The 18,361-nt window shown below is 40.3% G+C and overlaps 1 protein-coding gene across 2 annotated transcripts; it reads left to right on the top strand.

Moving 5' to 3' along the window:
- The first annotated feature begins 982 nt into the window (after positions 1-982).
- Positions 983-14,006, top strand: LOC137259824 (perlucin-like). 2 transcript variants are annotated; one of them, XM_067797444.1, is made up of 5 exons: positions 983-1,540; positions 9,404-9,439; positions 10,025-10,104; positions 10,909-11,002; positions 13,706-14,006. In XM_067797444.1, exons 1-5 carry the CDS (start codon positions 1,486-1,488, stop codon positions 13,924-13,926), a joined length of 486 nt encoding a protein of 161 aa, XP_067653545.1. In that variant the 5' UTR covers positions 983-1,485; the 3' UTR covers positions 13,927-14,006. The 2 variants fall into 2 exon arrangements, with proteins under 2 accessions (XP_067653545.1, XP_067653544.1); XM_067797443.1 differs by having other exon boundaries at positions 1,410-1,540; positions 10,022-10,104.
- The last annotated feature ends 4,355 nt before the right edge of the window (positions 14,007-18,361 follow it).

Genomic DNA, 18,361 nt, shown 5'->3' with positions numbered 1-18,361 from the left:
TTATATAGTTGTGTTGATGGGTCCCTTTTCGTGAATCATTTCAGTATTTCATGTCTTGGTAAGAGAATGCACGCAATAGAAAGGCAGCTTCAACACTGCCTTAACAAAATCCAAAAATATGCAAATGAGAATGGTTTCAAATTTTCAAAATCAAAAACAAATTATATGCACATTTGTTCTAAATACAAATCTTTCAAATCCAGGATACAACTTTACTAATCTGGAAAGTCTGGTTCCACCATTTGGAATCAGAATTCATCCACATATAACTGCTATAATTGATTTGAATATCAGATCACCTTACCGACTTTTGTCTTCTCCAGCGTTGCAGTAGTTGCAGTTTGGCTGAATCTAGAGGTTCTTGACGTCGCACAGCACTGCACTATCCTGTCACTATCTGTAAACAGATCCGACAATCACTTGGTCGATAGATCAGAAAAGACAGATAGACAGACAACCGCTGGCGTATAGAAAAGCAGAGATTCTGGGGTTAAAAAAGGAGATCGTTCCTACATTTTAGACTTCACTACAGGTAGATGTGAATTGAAATTGTCTTGTGGAAAAGGGTATATGTGCCTTTCCTATTTTCTGTTATACTCTCATTCATTGTAACATAATGTATATGCTTTTAAAAAAGAAAACAAAAACAAAAGCAAACAAACAAAGGCCCTTGTTATGAATTTTCAAATATTGTTGTATAGTTACTTGGTGGTTTAAATGTACTTTACTTATCTTTCTGCTGAAAGAACAAGCAGATCGTCTAAGGTAGACTGTAGATGTGAGTGCGAATTCAGCGCAAAACTACAGATATTTTCAAATTAATTAGCCACCTAATGTACATAATATGTCCCGTTTTTAATATATTTACTTTTCAATGTTTAGTTTGCAATGGTATACGGTAAGCAATCCCTTCAATACAAACGGCCAAGACCGAGTGAGTGGTTGGTTGTTGTTTAACGCCCTACTGAGCAATATCCCAGCTATAGGGCGACAAGCTGTAAATAACAGTGACGGACAGCATTAGTGTCGGTGCATTGAGCAGGAATACGATGACAACAAGCCTGACCACCCGATCCCGTTAGTTGCATCATGCTAAAATAACATACCAACCAAAGTTGTATCATGTATATAGATAATACCATGCTAGGTGAATACGAAATCTCAATTGAGAGTTCACAGATTGCTTGATTAAACAATCTCACTTTCGACGTGCATACCAATTTTTCTAAACACCCACATTATCACGGTCCAATTAGATTTTTTACTCACACCCACATACCTGAGAACGCCAGATGTTAACTGGTTTGTCCCGCAAAATGATTGATTACGTTTGGATTGCTGACACCTCGTTCTTGTAAACTTCATGACAGTTTGGTAACAGTTGTATCTACGTCGGATCTAGTATTTTTCTGCAGCAACACATATAACAGTCGGGTGTTCGAACCTTCTGCAGACGCGGCGTTCTATGCTGCTGTATCAACGACCATGGAAGTTGGGTCCCTTTCAGTCCTACTGTGCTTTGTGGTCACCGTTTATGGAGGTAACTATTTTCTTTATTACATACCATTCCACTGTGAGTCATCCATGTTTACGATATTTTATTCAAGTTGAAGACCCGCTTAAAGTGGTTGCAACATGTCCCGTTATACATTACAACTGTCCTAGGCATGGTGATCTACCATCGGTTGTCGGTGACCTATAGCCAGTTTTGATATGGTATTGTCATACATGACAGATGTATTCACAAAATGACACGAAGCGCCATAAACGTGACGGAATGGACGCAGAGGTATAGCTGTTCAGAGACGTGGACACAAGACCAGCTGGATGCAAACATTTCCTACGTTTATTCAAAGCTAAGAAATACTAAGTATGTGTATAAAGGGCCAGTGCGCCCCCCCCCCCCCCCCCCCCCATGCATGTGCGCGCGCACGCGCGCGTGTGTGTGTGTGTACGTGTGTGTTTATTCAGTAAGGGGGCCAAACAGTGATATTAGCTTTATCTTTCATTACTAGTTTCCCTTGTGTGCGATATTCGAGTTGTTTTACTGCACTTCGTCGATGGGTTTTTATACCCCATACATTGCATGCTAATGTCAAATATGTTCTCATCAAGATGTGACTGAAATATTGCCGATGTGATGGTAAATATTAACTCACTCACTGCATTACAACTATCTTAGAAAACCCATTAAAACAGCCGGCATGGCGCACGTCACTGGAAATGGTTGTAATGACGTTGAAATGTGGTGGGATATGATAAGATGCGTCAACCTTGTCAGCGAGCTTGACCACATGACAACGTAGTGGTGAACGAAATGTGTTTCAAAACTGTCAACCACCATCCTGCCGCATGCCAGCTGACCCTTCACTTTTTGTTTGACACCAAACAAGTCTGCAACAAATACCTGTATGTAATTATATCCACGTTTGGTACTGGCTCAACATTCACCTGATGAAGGTGCACAATTTAGCTCGAAACGCCGTATAAAGAATACAAAGAAGTTGGTATCCATCAAACGTGTCCTGCATTCATGTTTGTTCAACTTCTACATGCCTTTCATAAATTTCTGTGCCAGTAGACACTTGTTCTACTGTCATCTGGAGGGAGAGAGAAATGTGACTTCTTGGTGAGGAGACTCTTCTCCAATCACTTACTTCCCTTTGCAAGTGTTTGCTGCTCCTCTGGAAACGTCAGCATCGATGTTAAAGGTGTCCAGGGTGGACATCGTGCTTTGACGCCTTACACGTTTTGACGTCATCTTTGTTTCGAATACAGGAAGCTTCTTGGTATCCGTGGTATGTGCACAGCGCATTGATGTCTATGTAATTCATGTTCAGTAAGCTGCTCAAAACACATAGGTTTGCTTGTATTCTCTTAAACAAAAGTAGGGGAACGTCATTATTGAGTGAGTGAGTTAATACTTAACGTCACCTCGGCAATATTGCAGCCGTTACGAGAACAGTTAATAACTAAAAGGACTGTACGTATATTGCAAAAAAACTGTCAACGAATGACAGTAAAACAACTAGAATATCACAGTTTGAATTAAAACTAGCGTGGACAGTTAAAAGCTGATATTACTATTTGGACAAAGCAATACGAAAAAACAGGCTACAGATCGCCAACAACTGAAGGTAGATTACCATAATAGGGTCCATGGGGACATTTGTGATAGAAAAAGTGGGACATATATTAAATCACTCAGTGTTGATGTGGGCACCCGTGGCGAGCCACCTCCTCGTGGTGGGTGCTGGGTAACGCCAAGAGCTCGCCAACACCCCCGTAGTGGACCCGGGGGGATATTTGGTCCACCAACCCGTTTGCCGTGGGTTGCGGCCCTGTGTCGGTGGAGGAAGGGATCCTGGTGGTTGAGAGCATGGGAGCAGGACTATTGCTCCTATTGCTCAACACACCACTTTGGCCCTGACTTCACCTAGACGGGTGGTTGAATTGGCCCGGTTCAACCAATCGGCTGGTCATGCTAAGCCCTGTACATGTAAATGTTGTTCACAAATTTGAGAAAATATGTAATTTTTTGTCTTGGCTTCATGATGATTCATTTGTATTTCGATTGTACAATTCAAATTTCGTAACTTGCCTAGAGTCCTATGTCCAGAAGGCAGTGGCTCATGGGCCAATCAAGTGGAATAAATACTTTTGTGTTATTCTGCTTGAGTATACCATCCGGGTATCCTTGGTGCTGCAGGCAGGAAACCCGCCTGCTTTTAGCATTGTCCTTGTGATACTCCGTGGTGGGTGGGGAGCTCGGATGATGAAACAATATAAACTTACCATGGCTTACGAAACTCCCCTCAAAAAAACAAAACGTCCTCTTGATACTACTGATCCTGATGTTGAAGACCAAGGACTGTCCACATCCATTGACTACTGGCCACGGTTTATTGTAATTGAGACCACTGACAACACTCCGTTAAAGCTGAACCCTTTTGCGGTATCAAAAGGCATACAGGGCATTGCAGGTGATGTTAGAAACGTTAGACGTTTACGAACAGGTTCTTTGCTTGTTGAGTGTAATAGGAGGCAACAGGCAACCAATCTCCTTTCAACAAAATCATTTGTAGGCATTCCAGTGTCAGTCTCTCCTCACCGTACTCTTAACACTAGTAAGGTATTGTGAGAGACCGTGATAGACTATTTGCGGATATGCTGGAAATTGACATTGCTGCAGAGATGAAGGACCAAGGTGTGTTATTTGTGAAACGTTTCACAACCCGAAGAAACAACCAGATCCAACAAACCAACACCTATTTATTTTCATTTTCCACTCCAACGGCTCCAAAATCAATAAAGGCCGGCTACTGTCACATCAAAGTGGAAACGTTTATTCCTAATCCACTCAGATGTTTCAAGTGTCAAAAGTATGGTCACGGTGTAAATTCCTGCACATTGTCTGTTGTGTGTGCTCACTGCGGTGAGAAGACCCACACAACAGAAGATTGTGACAGTAATTACAAGAAATGCACCAATTGTTCAGGAGACCATTCGTCTTTCTCAAAAGAGTGTCCGATTTGGAAGTACCAGATGGAAATAAACAAACTAAAATTTACTCAAAATATCAGCTTTGCCGAAGCGAAACAACTTGTTCAAAGATGCGATCCACAAGAAACATATGCTTCTAAAACAAAACCATCATCTGAACCATCCTCTAAGGCTTCTACGTCTTCTTCAGCTGCTCAAACAAACTTGACTTGGGTGCACACTGATTCCACAGAGGTTTTTTCACCCGCTATTTCTACTCAGACCGCTGAGCTACTTCCTCGCATGTCGCAAAGTCAATCAGGGCCAGCTTCGGATTCATCATCACAGCCACCTGCAAGGTCTCAATCTTTGTCAAATGTCCAACAAATTCCTAAAGGAAAAACTAAACCTATGCCTGATTCTTCAAAAAAGCAAAGTGGCAGAGCCCCAAAAGGGTCTGAAAACAGAATTAAGCTTTATAATAAATACGGATCACTTGAGGACATGGACGTGTCCGAAAACGTCCAATCAAGGGCACACAGCTTGTCGCCCTCAAAAAAAGTACGGGGTAGATCCCCAATCAACCCGCCCAAACGATAATCCGTTGCAAAAATATTGTACAGTGGAACTGTAGAGGCCTAAGGACCAATTTCAACGAGTTACAGCTACTTGTCCAGGATCTTGCACCATCCGCTTTCTGTCTCCAGGAAACCTATCTGAAGGAGACAGACGCTTTTGATCTACGTCAGTTCACTTCATATAATTGTTTTTCACCTCCAGGTGATAGGGCCACCGGAGGGTCTTCAATTCTTGTAAAACAGGATGTTATCCATAGTCCTGTAACACTCACAACTAGTCTCCAAGCTGTTGCAGTGAGACTAACTCTTCACGTTACCTTTACACTATGCTCTTTATATATTTCACCTTCTTCAGCACTCCAGCAGTCTGATCTTCAAGCTCTCTATGACCAACTTCCTAAACCTTGTATTTTAATGGGTGATCTCAATGGACATAACCCGATTTGGGGTGGTACAAACACAAACTCTAAAGGTAAAATACTGGAAGATTTTATAGCCAATAATGACTTGTGTATATACAATGATGATTCAAGCACTTATCTGCACCCTGCAACTGGCGCCTACTCTTCTCTGCATCTGTCTCTTGCAGACCCTTCTCTACTAAATGAATTTGAGTGGTCAGTCCACAATGACCTCTGTGGAAGTGACCACTTTCCAACTATCTTAACAGCAACTAATCCATCTGATTCTCCATCTTATACAAGATGGAATTTTTCCAAGGCAGACTGGTCGTTATTTGAAATGTTATGCACATCTAAACTACGGCCGCAGTGTTTCAGTGAAGTAACTGATCCTATTCGGCTTTTTTCTGACACTTTAAATGAAATAGCTGATGAGTGTATACCTAGGTCTTCTACTGCTCCACATGTACGGAAACCATGGTTCAATTCCGATTGTAGGCAAGCCAGAAAAGCGAGGAAAAAGGCGGAAAATTATTTCCGCTATCATCCAACTGTCCACAACTTGAATAAGTTTAAAATCCTCAATGCGAAAGCCCGTCGTACCTTCAAACACAACAAGCGGCAATCTTGGAGGAACTACGTTTCCAGGATTAATTCGCGCACGCCAATGTCCAAGGTATGGAACATGGTTCAAAGAATTAAAGGTAAAGGTTCTAAATCTTCAGTTCACCATCTCAAAGATGGTGATAATTTAATTACTGACAAGTCTCATATTGCAAATAAAATTGGCGAAACACTTGCCAAAAATTCTTCATCGGCAAATTATGTCCCTGAGTTTCAGAGATATCAGAAACAACAGGAAAAGAAAAAACTTAATTTCGAATCAAATAATGGTGAAGATTATAATGAAGTTTTCTCATTACATGAGTTATATACAGCTCTTGACCAAGCTCATGACACTGCAGCAGGTGATGACAATATTCATTATCAGCTACTGAAACATTTGCCTGAACCATGTCTGGTCACACTTTTAGATATATTTGACAAAATATGGACGTCTGGAGCATTTCCTCCTTCGTGGCGTAATGCCATTGTAGTCCCAATACCAAAACCTGGCAGGGATCATACAGATCCGTCGAATTACAGACCGATATCTCTCACTAGCTGTGTCTGTAAAACCATGGAACGTATGGTGAATAATAGATTAGTTTGGTATCTTGAAACCAATAATCTCATTACAAATATTCAGTGTGGTTTCAGGAAAAATCGCAGTACCATTGATCATTTGGTACGCTTAGAATCCTTCGTGAAAAATGCAATCGTAAATAAACAACATGCTGTATCAATTTTCTTTGATCTTGAGAAAGCTTATGATACGACCTGGAAGCATGGTATTTTGAGGGATTTACATGAATTTGGATTGAGAGGTCGTTTGCCTCTTTTTATATCAGAGTTTTTAAAAGACAGGCAATTTCAAGTCCGAGTAGGTTCTACCCTGTCTGATCATTATAATCAGGATCAGGGTGTCCCTCAAGGTAGTATTTTGTCTGTCACTTTGTTTAGTATTAAGATCAACAGTTTATCCAAGGTTTTAAATGATTCAATTGATGGATCATTATTTGTGGATGATTTTAATATTTCTTGTCGTGGTAAAAATATGCACACTATTGAAAGACAACTGCAGTTATGTTTGAACAAAATAAATAAATGGTGTCTTGAAAATGGCTTCAAATTTTCTAAATCCAAAACTAATTGCATACATTTTTGTAGAAAATATAAGCCGCATAAGGACCCTGAACTATCTTTAAATGGCACTCCCATCAAGGTTGTAAAGGAGGCCAAGTTCCTGGGTTTAATTTTCGATTCTCATTTAACCTTCTTGCCACACATTAAATCCCTTAAAGCTAAATGTCTGAAGGCACTAGATTTGTTAAAGGTTGTTTCAAATTCAAAGTGGGGAGGGGATCAAGTTACCCTCCTTCACTTATACAGATCATTGGTACGATCTAAACTTGATTATGGCTCCATTGTATATGGTGGAGCCTGTAAAAGCAGCCTCAAACTATTAGATTCTGTCCATCACCAAGGTCTAAGACTTTGTCTTGGATCTTTTAGAACCTCACCTGTTGCCAGTCTCTATGTTGAGGCTGATGAATCATCTCTTTCACAACGCCGTATAAAATTGTCTTTACAATACATTACTAAACTATATTCTAATAAATCTAACCCAGCCTATGACTGTGTGTTCAATCCGCTGTATGAAAATTTGTATGACAAGAGGTCTTCTCTTGTTTCACCTCTAGGACACAGAATTAAACCCTTTCTTTCTTCCGCCAGAATTGAGTTGGAAAACATAGCTCCCTCCCGTCTCCTTTCTTCTCCTCCTTGGCAGTTGGTTAGGCCACAAGTTGACCTAACATTAACTTCATTTAAAAAATCAGAAACTAATGAATTACAATATAAACAAGAATATAATCAATTAAAACATAAATATAGCAATTACAAACCCTTATTTACAGATGGATCCAAGGACGGTGGTGCAGTAGCTTGTGCCACTGTCATTGGATCGAGAACAATATCTTCTAGACTTCCCGATAACAGCTCTATTTTTACTGCAGAAGCAAACTCCATATTAACTGCTCTTCAATATATTCAAAGACACCCTAAACATAAACAGTATATAATCTATTCAGACTCTCTCTCTTGCCTTCAGGCTATTAAAAATATTTCTTGTAAACATCCACTTTTAATAGAAATTATTGAATTGTACAATAATCTTGCTACTGGCCAGTGCGACATTGTTCTTTGTTGGTTACCTAGTCACGTTGGCATTTCTGGGAACACAATGGCCGATCTTGCTGCTAAAGCAGCACTCAGCAAATCTGTGACACCACTTCTTATTCCATACTCAGATTATAAAGCTGCAATAAGATCTTATATCCGTGATCTGATGCAGAAGAAGTGGGACACCCAAGTGGGTATAAATAAATTACATGAAATAAAACCTTATATCGGTTATACTTACTTGGGTTGTCAGTCCAGATTTGAGGAGGTCATTATACGACGATGTCGCATTGGCCATACGAGGTATACTCACGAGTATTTATTAAAAGGTGAAGATCCTCCGTTTTGTATCCCTTGTGATGAAAGAATCACAGTCAAGCATGTCCTGCTTGACTGTGTTGAATACTCTATCACAAGGGATAAATATTTTAATTCACGAACTTTGAAGGATCTTTTTAATTCTGTTAGCTCTCATTTAATTATTGCATTTTTAAAAGAATTAGATTTGCTAAATGAATTGTAAATAGATGAATATTTTATACTTGGAAGTTTGAATTAGTAACTTAGAGTGTTAGTGGCTGTATCCTCGAGGGGGGTTAAAGCACTGTAAAATTATTGTCCTCCTGAGAGGATACGTAAGTCCCAAAACATTTGAAGTCAAATTTGATCTTCCATTTTGTCTTAGCCGTAGAATATGTGTCATTTTAATTTGTGGCTAATCTTGCTTACAATCACCATCAACTGAGGGGATGATGTAAATCCAGCTAGGGACCATGCAGGTAGCAAAAGTACTGTAAGTCCCCATGGCCCCTAGTATGGTGATCTACCTTCAGTTGTTGGTGATCGATATAGCCTGTTTTTATATTGTATTGTCTGAATAGGAATATTAGTTTTAACTTTTCACGCTAGTTTTACTTCTTATTGTGATATTCTAGTTGTTTTACTGTCCTTCGGCGACAGGTTTTTATCATATACATAGATTCCTTTTTTAAGAATGCTCTCGTCACGATATGGCTGCAATACTGCCGATGTGACGTTAAATGTTAACTCACTCACTCAGTGTTGATGTGAGAGTAAAGAATGTTTTGAGTGTACTTCATCACTTGCACCTCTTTATGACCGGTTGTTTGTAGACATTTGTGCACATTTCTATTACAGGAAGCGTTGAGAACGTTTTGTCTCGCCATGTTCACCGTAAGTACCTCTTTCTTCCCTGATTGTATTTTAATAGGGTGAGGTGCACCTATCTGGCATTACCATTACATGGCTTTTCTGGGCCATGCAGTCGTTTGAGAAGATTTTGTCCTCCTTCTTCAGCTGAACTATTGATTTAATTTTACATGGGTTGTGACGTGTGTCATCTTTGGAGCAGGATATGTTCACCTTTCTGCGAGTCCCTGGTATCACCTCAGTTAGATAGTGATTCAGAAATACAATCTCGTGATATAGCCAGATATGTTCATCAATACTTTGTCCTTTTATTTTAGGCTAAAATTAAGTAATGTGCATGACATCAGCTTTCATGCAAAGTGCTTTGCTTCAAATTTGTTTCCAAATCACTTTTATTTTATGCAATACTTCTATCCTCTCATACATACTACATTTATAGAACATTCCAGTTGATGGCTGTGTTGTACTAGCCCTCCAACCAAAACCTGATGCTTGTGAAACGGAAAGGGTTGTATCATGCATTAGTTTTCTCTTGAGTTTCTTGAAACTTTCAGTTCCAGAATCATGAAGTAAAACCATTTACTAAATTGTAATTTTTTGTTTTAGCAGGATGTCCGTTAGGATTTGTTCATTACCGGCGGTCCTGCTATTGGTTCTCAGTGGTGAAAGGCTCGTTTGTGGAGGCGCATGTAAGTTTTCTAGGCACCTGTATATTCTTCACACATTCAAGCTTGAAGGAACCTTAAACAATTATCCCTTTGGTCTTCAAATGATCAAGTCACCACAAGTAATTGGTTTGATACAATGCAGGTTGATATGTTCTGGCCACTTTTGAAGATACAGTTTAGAATTGGATCTATAGAAACCAGAGTTCGAAATAATCGGCGACCCGGAAGTCCAACGCTGGTTGTCCTTGTATCTATCTGGTTCCAAGTATCAGCAGGTCCTTGTGGCCTTCAGTCAATTATCTGTCTTTTTGCAGCTGGAATATTTCCATATTTCTTTCATTGCTGCTTGGGAACGACCAAATGATCCATTATATTACAATAACTAGAGGTACTATAAGACTATACGATCATCCATGCAATAACTAGCAGTTTCACGTCTTGGTATATCAGCGGAATTTCAATACCAGACACTTGGCATCCTGTCCCAACTGGGCTGATCAATTCTCAAGCTGTACATCACAGGATTGTCTTGTCCAAACTCGATTATTCATAGGGCCGCCACATAGCTCAAATACTCTTTAGTGCCGCGTTAAACAAGAAAGAAAGAAAGTGTAAACTGAAGGAGGTCAAAAAGTAGCACGCGATACCTCCCATCTCACCCGGCACATGATATATCCTGTTTATTGACAACAACAAGAATACTACAATGAAAATGTTGGTAGACTTAACTGACAAAGTACCCAGGAGGGTTTTTGTAATAAAGAGATGTACTGATGAAAGGAACTTCCTCTGCTTTCTGTTCAAGTAATGGAGTGTATTTTTCAGGGCTATTGTCAATACTTGGGAAGCCACCTGGCGACAATTGAAAGCAGAGATGAGGATTCGTTTATCAGAGGACATGTTCTCCGTCACGGTAAAGGTGAGACTTTAATGAGTGAGTGGGTGAGTGAGTTAGAATTTATCGTCAAATCGGCAATATTGCAGCCATATCTTGACGAGAACAACTTCATTTCCATCAATATTTAAATCAATAAATTGAAAACGTAAAATCCTGTCATTGAAGGAGAGTAACAACACAAGGTAACCATAGATATGAACATAAAACTAGCATTGAAAGGTAGAACATTGTAAATAAAGAGGGCAATACGATATAAAACAAGGACTATAGACCGCCAACAACTGAAGGTAGATCACCATACTAGGGTCCATGGGGACTTACAGTACCTTTGTTTCCATGGTTACTAGCTGGATTTACACCATTCCTTCAACTATTGGAGATTATACTGAAAAATATATTAAAAGTACTAAATTCACATATACTCTTCAAAAACACTAGGGGAACCTGAACTTTGAAAGAAAAGAAAACCCACTGAGGAACGTTACAATGACATTCATCTTGTGTATGCAGCATCATTTCACGTTATCACCACACACAAACACAATGCATGGGAAGCACGTGCACAATGTGGGAGCCTCCTACACGTGCATCGGGTGTCATTTTAAACCTTGACGTTTTTCAGGAAGGCTTTCAGGGTCAAATCACACACTACTGACTGAAAAGTGTACAGCTGTAAGTTTCAAGTCATACTCCAGTCACCTAACAAATGGGATAACTGACCGATCAGCTTTGCTTTGAATGAAGTCCATGTGGTAATGCATTTTCAAAACACCCATTATTATTGTATCAACATTGATTCAATCCCATATATCTCCCATGGCACAAAAGCAATTCGTTATTTACACGTCTTGCCTCAGGATGTTAATAATGAGATGTCCACTCACGCGGGGAAATAGATCTCTAAGATTCCTCGCATCATAATGTGAATACCATACAGCCGAATGGTCCACATACTCAAGTAGTAGTAGCAGCAGCAGCAGCAGCAGCAGTAGTAGTAGTAGTAGTAGTAGCTTATGGGAAGTTCATCCACGGCCATACGTAAACTTGAACTGCAATGACCGACCGAAGCGGGTTCGTGGTTATGAGAGAAATGAACTCAGTTTCATTATATTTTGATTTAAAGAATCATAACCACCACACTCAGCAATATTCCAGGTACATGGCGGCGCTATGTAAATAATCAAGTCTGAACCAGACAATCAGGTGATCAACAGCACGTGCACGTGTAATTCTGATACATCTTCATACATATTTGACAGTTTCTAGTGGTGACGTTATATGTGATTGATACCGCTGCCCAAACGTAACCTGACACAAGTTTATGTATTGATATCTAAACTACTGGACAAAAGAAACGCATCACTTGTAAATGCCATAAAGTGAAATGAAAATATTCGCCAAAACGCATATGTTCGTCATTAGATGACGTTCGTGCTTGCAGGAACAATTCCAAAGACAGCATAAACCGACTTTGCTGACTTAGCCGGGCACAATTGTTGCAGATATACAGATTTGGAACAGTGCAACCATGCAGTATCAAAATGAACATCACAGAAATGACGTTCACAAGCCGAACGTGACAGAGCCATTAATGGCAGAAATGGTGGCCTCACAACGTCACGTTGCAAGAGTCTTCAATTGCAGGCACTCATTGAGCCATTACCAACAGACAGGCCAGACATAAGACCGTCCAAGAACGAGTAGACCAAGGGTTACCCCGCCAGTTGAAGAATGCTAGATCGGGCAATAGACCTGCGAAACAGATTCATCACAGCGACACCCCATCAGCATACGAAATGTACTACGACGACTCCGTATGGCTGGCATCAGAGCTCAGCGTCCCTTTTGTTGAATGACCTTGACCCATCAACACTGTAAACGCAGGTTACAGTAGGCTCGAAGTGTACATCGCTGACAGCGACGGTTTTGGGAGAGAGTTCTGTTTACATACGAGAGTCGATTCGCCATGGTCCGAAATAATACGCAAGTGCGTGTTTACAGATGCCGGGGCGAACGACGGGCTCCAAACAGCGTTCAGAAGGTGCACCCATTTGGTGGTGACGGTGTCATGGTATGGGGTGGGATTTGTGGTCAGCAGACTTGTCATCCTTCATGGAAATTTGATAGAGTTGCTCAAAAGAAAAGCCAAAGCCTTCAGACCAGTTTTGTTACCATTAGTGCGTCAACAGATGAGAGGTTTGCAACAAGACAACGCACGTCCGGATACTGCCGGACTCGTACAAGACTACTTCATCAACGTGAACATCAACGTATTGCCCTGGCTAACACAATCACCGGATATGAATGCGATAGAGCATCTCTGGGAGCATCTTGATTGACAGTTGAGACAACGGCAACCTCCACCAGCAAACTGACAGCAGCTCTGACAAGTTCTCAAGGATCTGTGGCACAGAATTCCTGCAGACGTCATCCGGCGATTTTCGTCATCTATGGGGAGACGTGTTTTGGCATGTATCGATTCAGGGGGTCGTCACAACGCTACTGAAGGTTTGGGATGTTCCATAATGTGACTCGAAACACATCTTGTGAATGATCTGTGATGGGGTAGCATTTGATTTTGTGATGTTTCATGTTCGGAAAATGGTTAAATTTTGTATAATAAACAATAATTCTCTCATATGTCTTCGTTATGAGGCACAACATCAGCTGATAAGTTTCTTTTGTCCCTTAGTTTATATACTTATTCCCTGTTTCTGTTTGCAGCTGAGAATTACTGGCTCGGTGGAACTGATCTCAACCTAGAAGGAAAATGGTTGTGGGAAGGACAACGTCCCTTCGGATTCAGAAACTGGATTCCAGGACAACCTGATAACTGGAAACACCACGAGCACTGCCTGGAAATTAGAAAGCATCACCATCACTATCTCTGGAATGATTTCGAATGTCATGCTCCATTACATTTTATTTGTGAAAAAGAGTTATAAATGTTTCCTGCCCACAAATCACACCTGAACAGATCGCCTGTGACGCTTCAACAGTTGGTGAAGTAAAGTGCTCAGCTTGTTATTCGTTTGGTGTTTTGTGTGTGTTTTGCTATTAGAGTAATTTAATGAGTAACTGAATCTTGTTTTATGCCACAGTTATTAACCTGTGGTCTGGTAATGTCAGCTGCTTATCCTCAATCTTATCATGCCGACATAATTATGTTTACAGACTTTACTACTCACCTCTCAGAGAAATCACTGTTTAATTAATCTACAGTGTTATTACACACGGAAAGAAGCGTAACTGGTCCTTACTCGGTTGCGTGTAATAGCATTTGTATCAACAGATAATATGTTGACTGAAGTCATTTGGTCCCTTTTTCATACTCCTTGTCTATGTTTTAAATGTATTCAGACACGTGAACCCTGTTCTGACAGTGTAATGCACTCGTTCTGAAAGCTGAATTCTGAGATATTATTTTCCTAATGTTGGGTGAGTAATAGATAAAATACTACACGATGTCCCGTTATACCTGAAACTCGGCGTAAAGAGAAATAATATAAAGTCATCGACTCAGGGACAGTATGCAGTACCTCAACATCAACGCAAACATCTTATAACTGGCACCAGACCGACCTTGTGCAAGCAGATAAACACGGATACGCATACAGGTCAATTCATAAGTACGAACACCTACATACCCTTTCATACAGACATGCACACATGTACTTGTCCTTTCATTAGCTACACTCTCGTGCGGATGCACGCCATTTCATAGGTACAATCACTTACATTCATACGCATATCTCCAGGGTATGATTCTGATGAATCCACGGCTCTGCCCGGTAAATTTACCACCTCCCTTGGCTGGCTTTTTATCCAATCAGGTGCCTGCACTGGGAAGTTGAACGAACCAACCACAACTCACTTTTGCTCTTTAAAATATCTAAAAGATTAAACTCGACAAAACATACCATGTAGAGGTTCTCTGGAAGAGGTAGAAGGACTTCTTGCATATATTTATTTAAAGTTTCGGACCTATCAATTAGTGTGCACGATTTCCCGAAGTCACACACACGCACACACGCACACACGCACACGCACACGCACACGCACACGCACATACATACATCCATGCATACATACATACATGCATACATACATACACACACACACACATATATATATATATATATATACGTGCGTGCGTGTGTGCGTGCGTGAGTGTACCCTGTCAAGTGCAGTGTGGGGGTCTGTGGATTGGGTGTTTGGATAGTTAGTTAGACAGATAGATAATTTGTTATTCACATTACACAGGTACAATTCATGGCACAGGTCAACCTCCCGATTGAGTTGAACATATGAGTCATTTCGGGAAAGCTGCAGGCATACAGCTTCTGGAAAAGTTGTTCATACACAAGAAACTCATGCTGTTAAAACATTCTGTTTCCACAAGATTGTAAAACAACTAGACTATCGCAAATGTTGTCCAGTGTTATTTCTTGTGGCAATATATAACAGTACCACATACTGTCTCAAGCAACTTCAACTAACCCGAGAGAACTATGACTTGACCACACATGAAAGGGACATGGTGTACTGACACACATTAATACAAAGAAAGTGGTATTATAATTATGCGCAGAAATATTAGCCGTAGATGCAGTTATGAATCTGATATGCACTGAAAAACCCATCAACATCCATGTTAAAATGTACCCGGTCAGTGAATGAGGGAGTTAAAATCTAAAGTCACATCGGCAGTGTTTCAGTCATATCGTGACTAAATCATGTAATATCACCATAAATGCATGTAAAGTACAAACACCTGTGAACTAAGGACAGAAAACACTAACAAATCACAGTTCGTAAGAAGGAAAACTGGTATCTGTCTCTAACCTTGGATTGGGAATTCGCACAAGACAGTATAAAAAGTTAAACCGGCCATAGAACGCCAACAACTGAAGGTAGTTCACCATGCTGACTTACATTACATTTCCCTCCTGCTTAGGCCCAAGCTGGTCTAACTATATCCTTTCAGATATTAGCAATTGAGACACACCCAGCCATACATTACAAATATACATATGCTACGAAAAAAAAACTGTGGAACGTTTTAATTTTCTTTGCATTTTGGGACTTACGTGCCCTCTCGAGAGGACAATAATTATACAGTACTTTAACACCCCTAGTAACAATCTTAGTTACCTATTCAAACTTCCAATCATAACATATTTAGCTATTTACTAATCAGTCAACAAATCTAATGTAAGTGCAATAATTAAATGAGTACTGTTATTATTGAAAAGAGTGAGTGAGTGAGTTTAGTTTCACGCCGCACTCAGCAATATTCCAGCTAAATGGTGGCGGTCTGTAAATAATCGAGTCTGGACCAGAGAACCCAGTGATCAACAACATGAGCATCGATCTGTGCAATTGGGAACCGATGACATGTGTCAACCAAGTCAACGAGTCTGTCCACCCGATCCCGTTAGCCGCCTCTTACGACAAGCACAGTCACCTTTTCAGGCAAGCATGGGTTGCTGAAGGCCTATTCTACCCTGGGACCTTCACGGATCTTATTGAAAAGAACCTTCGTGGTTCGTGATTTAAAATATTTATCCCTTGGAATGGAATATTCAACACAGTCAAGCAGGACATGCCTGACCGTGATTTTTTAACAAGGTATGCAAAACGAAGGATCCTCACCTTTCAATAGGCATGCATACGTATATCTTGTGTGCCCAATATGACATCGTCAGTTGGATAGATAATACAGGTAGGTATGATCAATATGCGGTTTTATTTTATACAATTCATTTTTACGCACCTGGGTGTCCCACTTCTTCTGCATCAGATCACGGATATAAGATCTAATGACTTTTTGAGTCTGGCCATAGCATCAAATTGTCATTGCGTTCCCAGAAATATCATCATGGCTGGGCAACCAACACAGGACGATGTCACAATCATGTAGCAAGATCACACAATTCAAGAATTTTTATTAAAAGTGGATGTTTGCATGAACGATTTCGATAGCCTGGAGGCAAGAAAGAGAGTCTGAATAGAAGATATATCGTTTACATCTGTTTGTTTCTTAATATATTTTTGGGCTATTAATATGGCGTTTGCTACAGCTGTAAAATATGGAGCTGTTATCAGGCAATTGAGAAGATATTGTTCTGGATCCAATGAAAGTGGCAGCTCTTGACAAGCCCTTAATTCCACTACTGATCCCGAACAGTGACTTCAGAACCCACCATCAAAGGTTATCCTCGTGACCTCATGCTAAAAGGGTGGGACATACATGTAAAAAGATTTAAACTTAATGAACTGAAGTTATACCTGTTTGGGCTGTCAGTCAAGAAGTAATGAAGTAGTTTTACGACGGTGTCGGTTTGGCCACAACCGTTTTACTCATGACTATCTGCTGAAAACGGAGGATGGTGGACCTCCCATGTGTATATCCTGCAATGAGGTGTTCACCATCAAACCTATTTTGCTTGACCGCGTGGACTTTTCAACTGCAAGGAACTCCAATTATGTTGCGAGAAAGATCCGTTTTCCCGAGTGATCATAAATGTCCTGAAGGAAGTTGACTAAAATCGCAAATTGTAGTTTCATATGAAGAATAACAAATTGCTTGCTTTTGTATTCGATGCTATGCCATCTTATTATGAATTTAAATGGCGGTGAAATGAAAGCCAAACTCTTTTGGACCATGCACCTAAGCTGGTAATGAATGCACACTTGATCTCGTTACTAGATGGCTGGAATAATGCCTATGTGAGGTAAAACCCATCTCAAGTCAACTTTGACTGAGAAATCACGTAAGTCCGGAACGATACTATGTCTATTGTCACATCATACGTAGAGAGCGAACAGACCATTGTGGATAATGGATTTCACGACTTCCTATAATTGTCATCAGCTTGATTGTGGTGCACAACTACACCAAGAATGTACTTAGGGTACCTCTTCGTCTGTCGTAGTTTGGAATTTCTCGTGTCTGGAGTATTGAGTGAGTTGGGTTTTACGCCGCACTCTGCAGTATTCCAACTATATGGCGGCAGTCTGTAAATAATCGAGTCTGGACCAGACAATCTAGTGAACAACAACAGGAGCATCGATGTGCACAACTGGGAACCGATGACAAGTCAGCGATCCCGTTAGTCGCCTCTTACGACAAGCATAGTCGCCTGTTATATTTCTGGAGTATGTACTCAACATTATATTAAGGTTTGATGTGACACATGCATTGCATGTTGTGTAATGTTATTTAATATCACGGAAGTGCAGCAAGTGGAATCATCACCTGGGTTTCTAAAATAATATCATTAAACGATAACACTCCTTTGTTTTACTCGTTGATTAATGTATCGAACAAACCTGAACCCATCTGGATCCGCCCATGCATTCAGTGATACCCTAACA

Source organism: Haliotis asinina, chromosome 13 (assembly GCF_037392515.1).
Source record: "Haliotis asinina isolate JCU_RB_2024 chromosome 13, JCU_Hal_asi_v2, whole genome shotgun sequence".
Taxonomy (NCBI): domain Eukaryota; kingdom Metazoa; phylum Mollusca; class Gastropoda; order Lepetellida; family Haliotidae; genus Haliotis; species Haliotis asinina.
The sequence above is the reverse complement of the archived record's forward strand: the minus strand, read 5'-3'. Positions and strand labels throughout refer to the sequence as shown.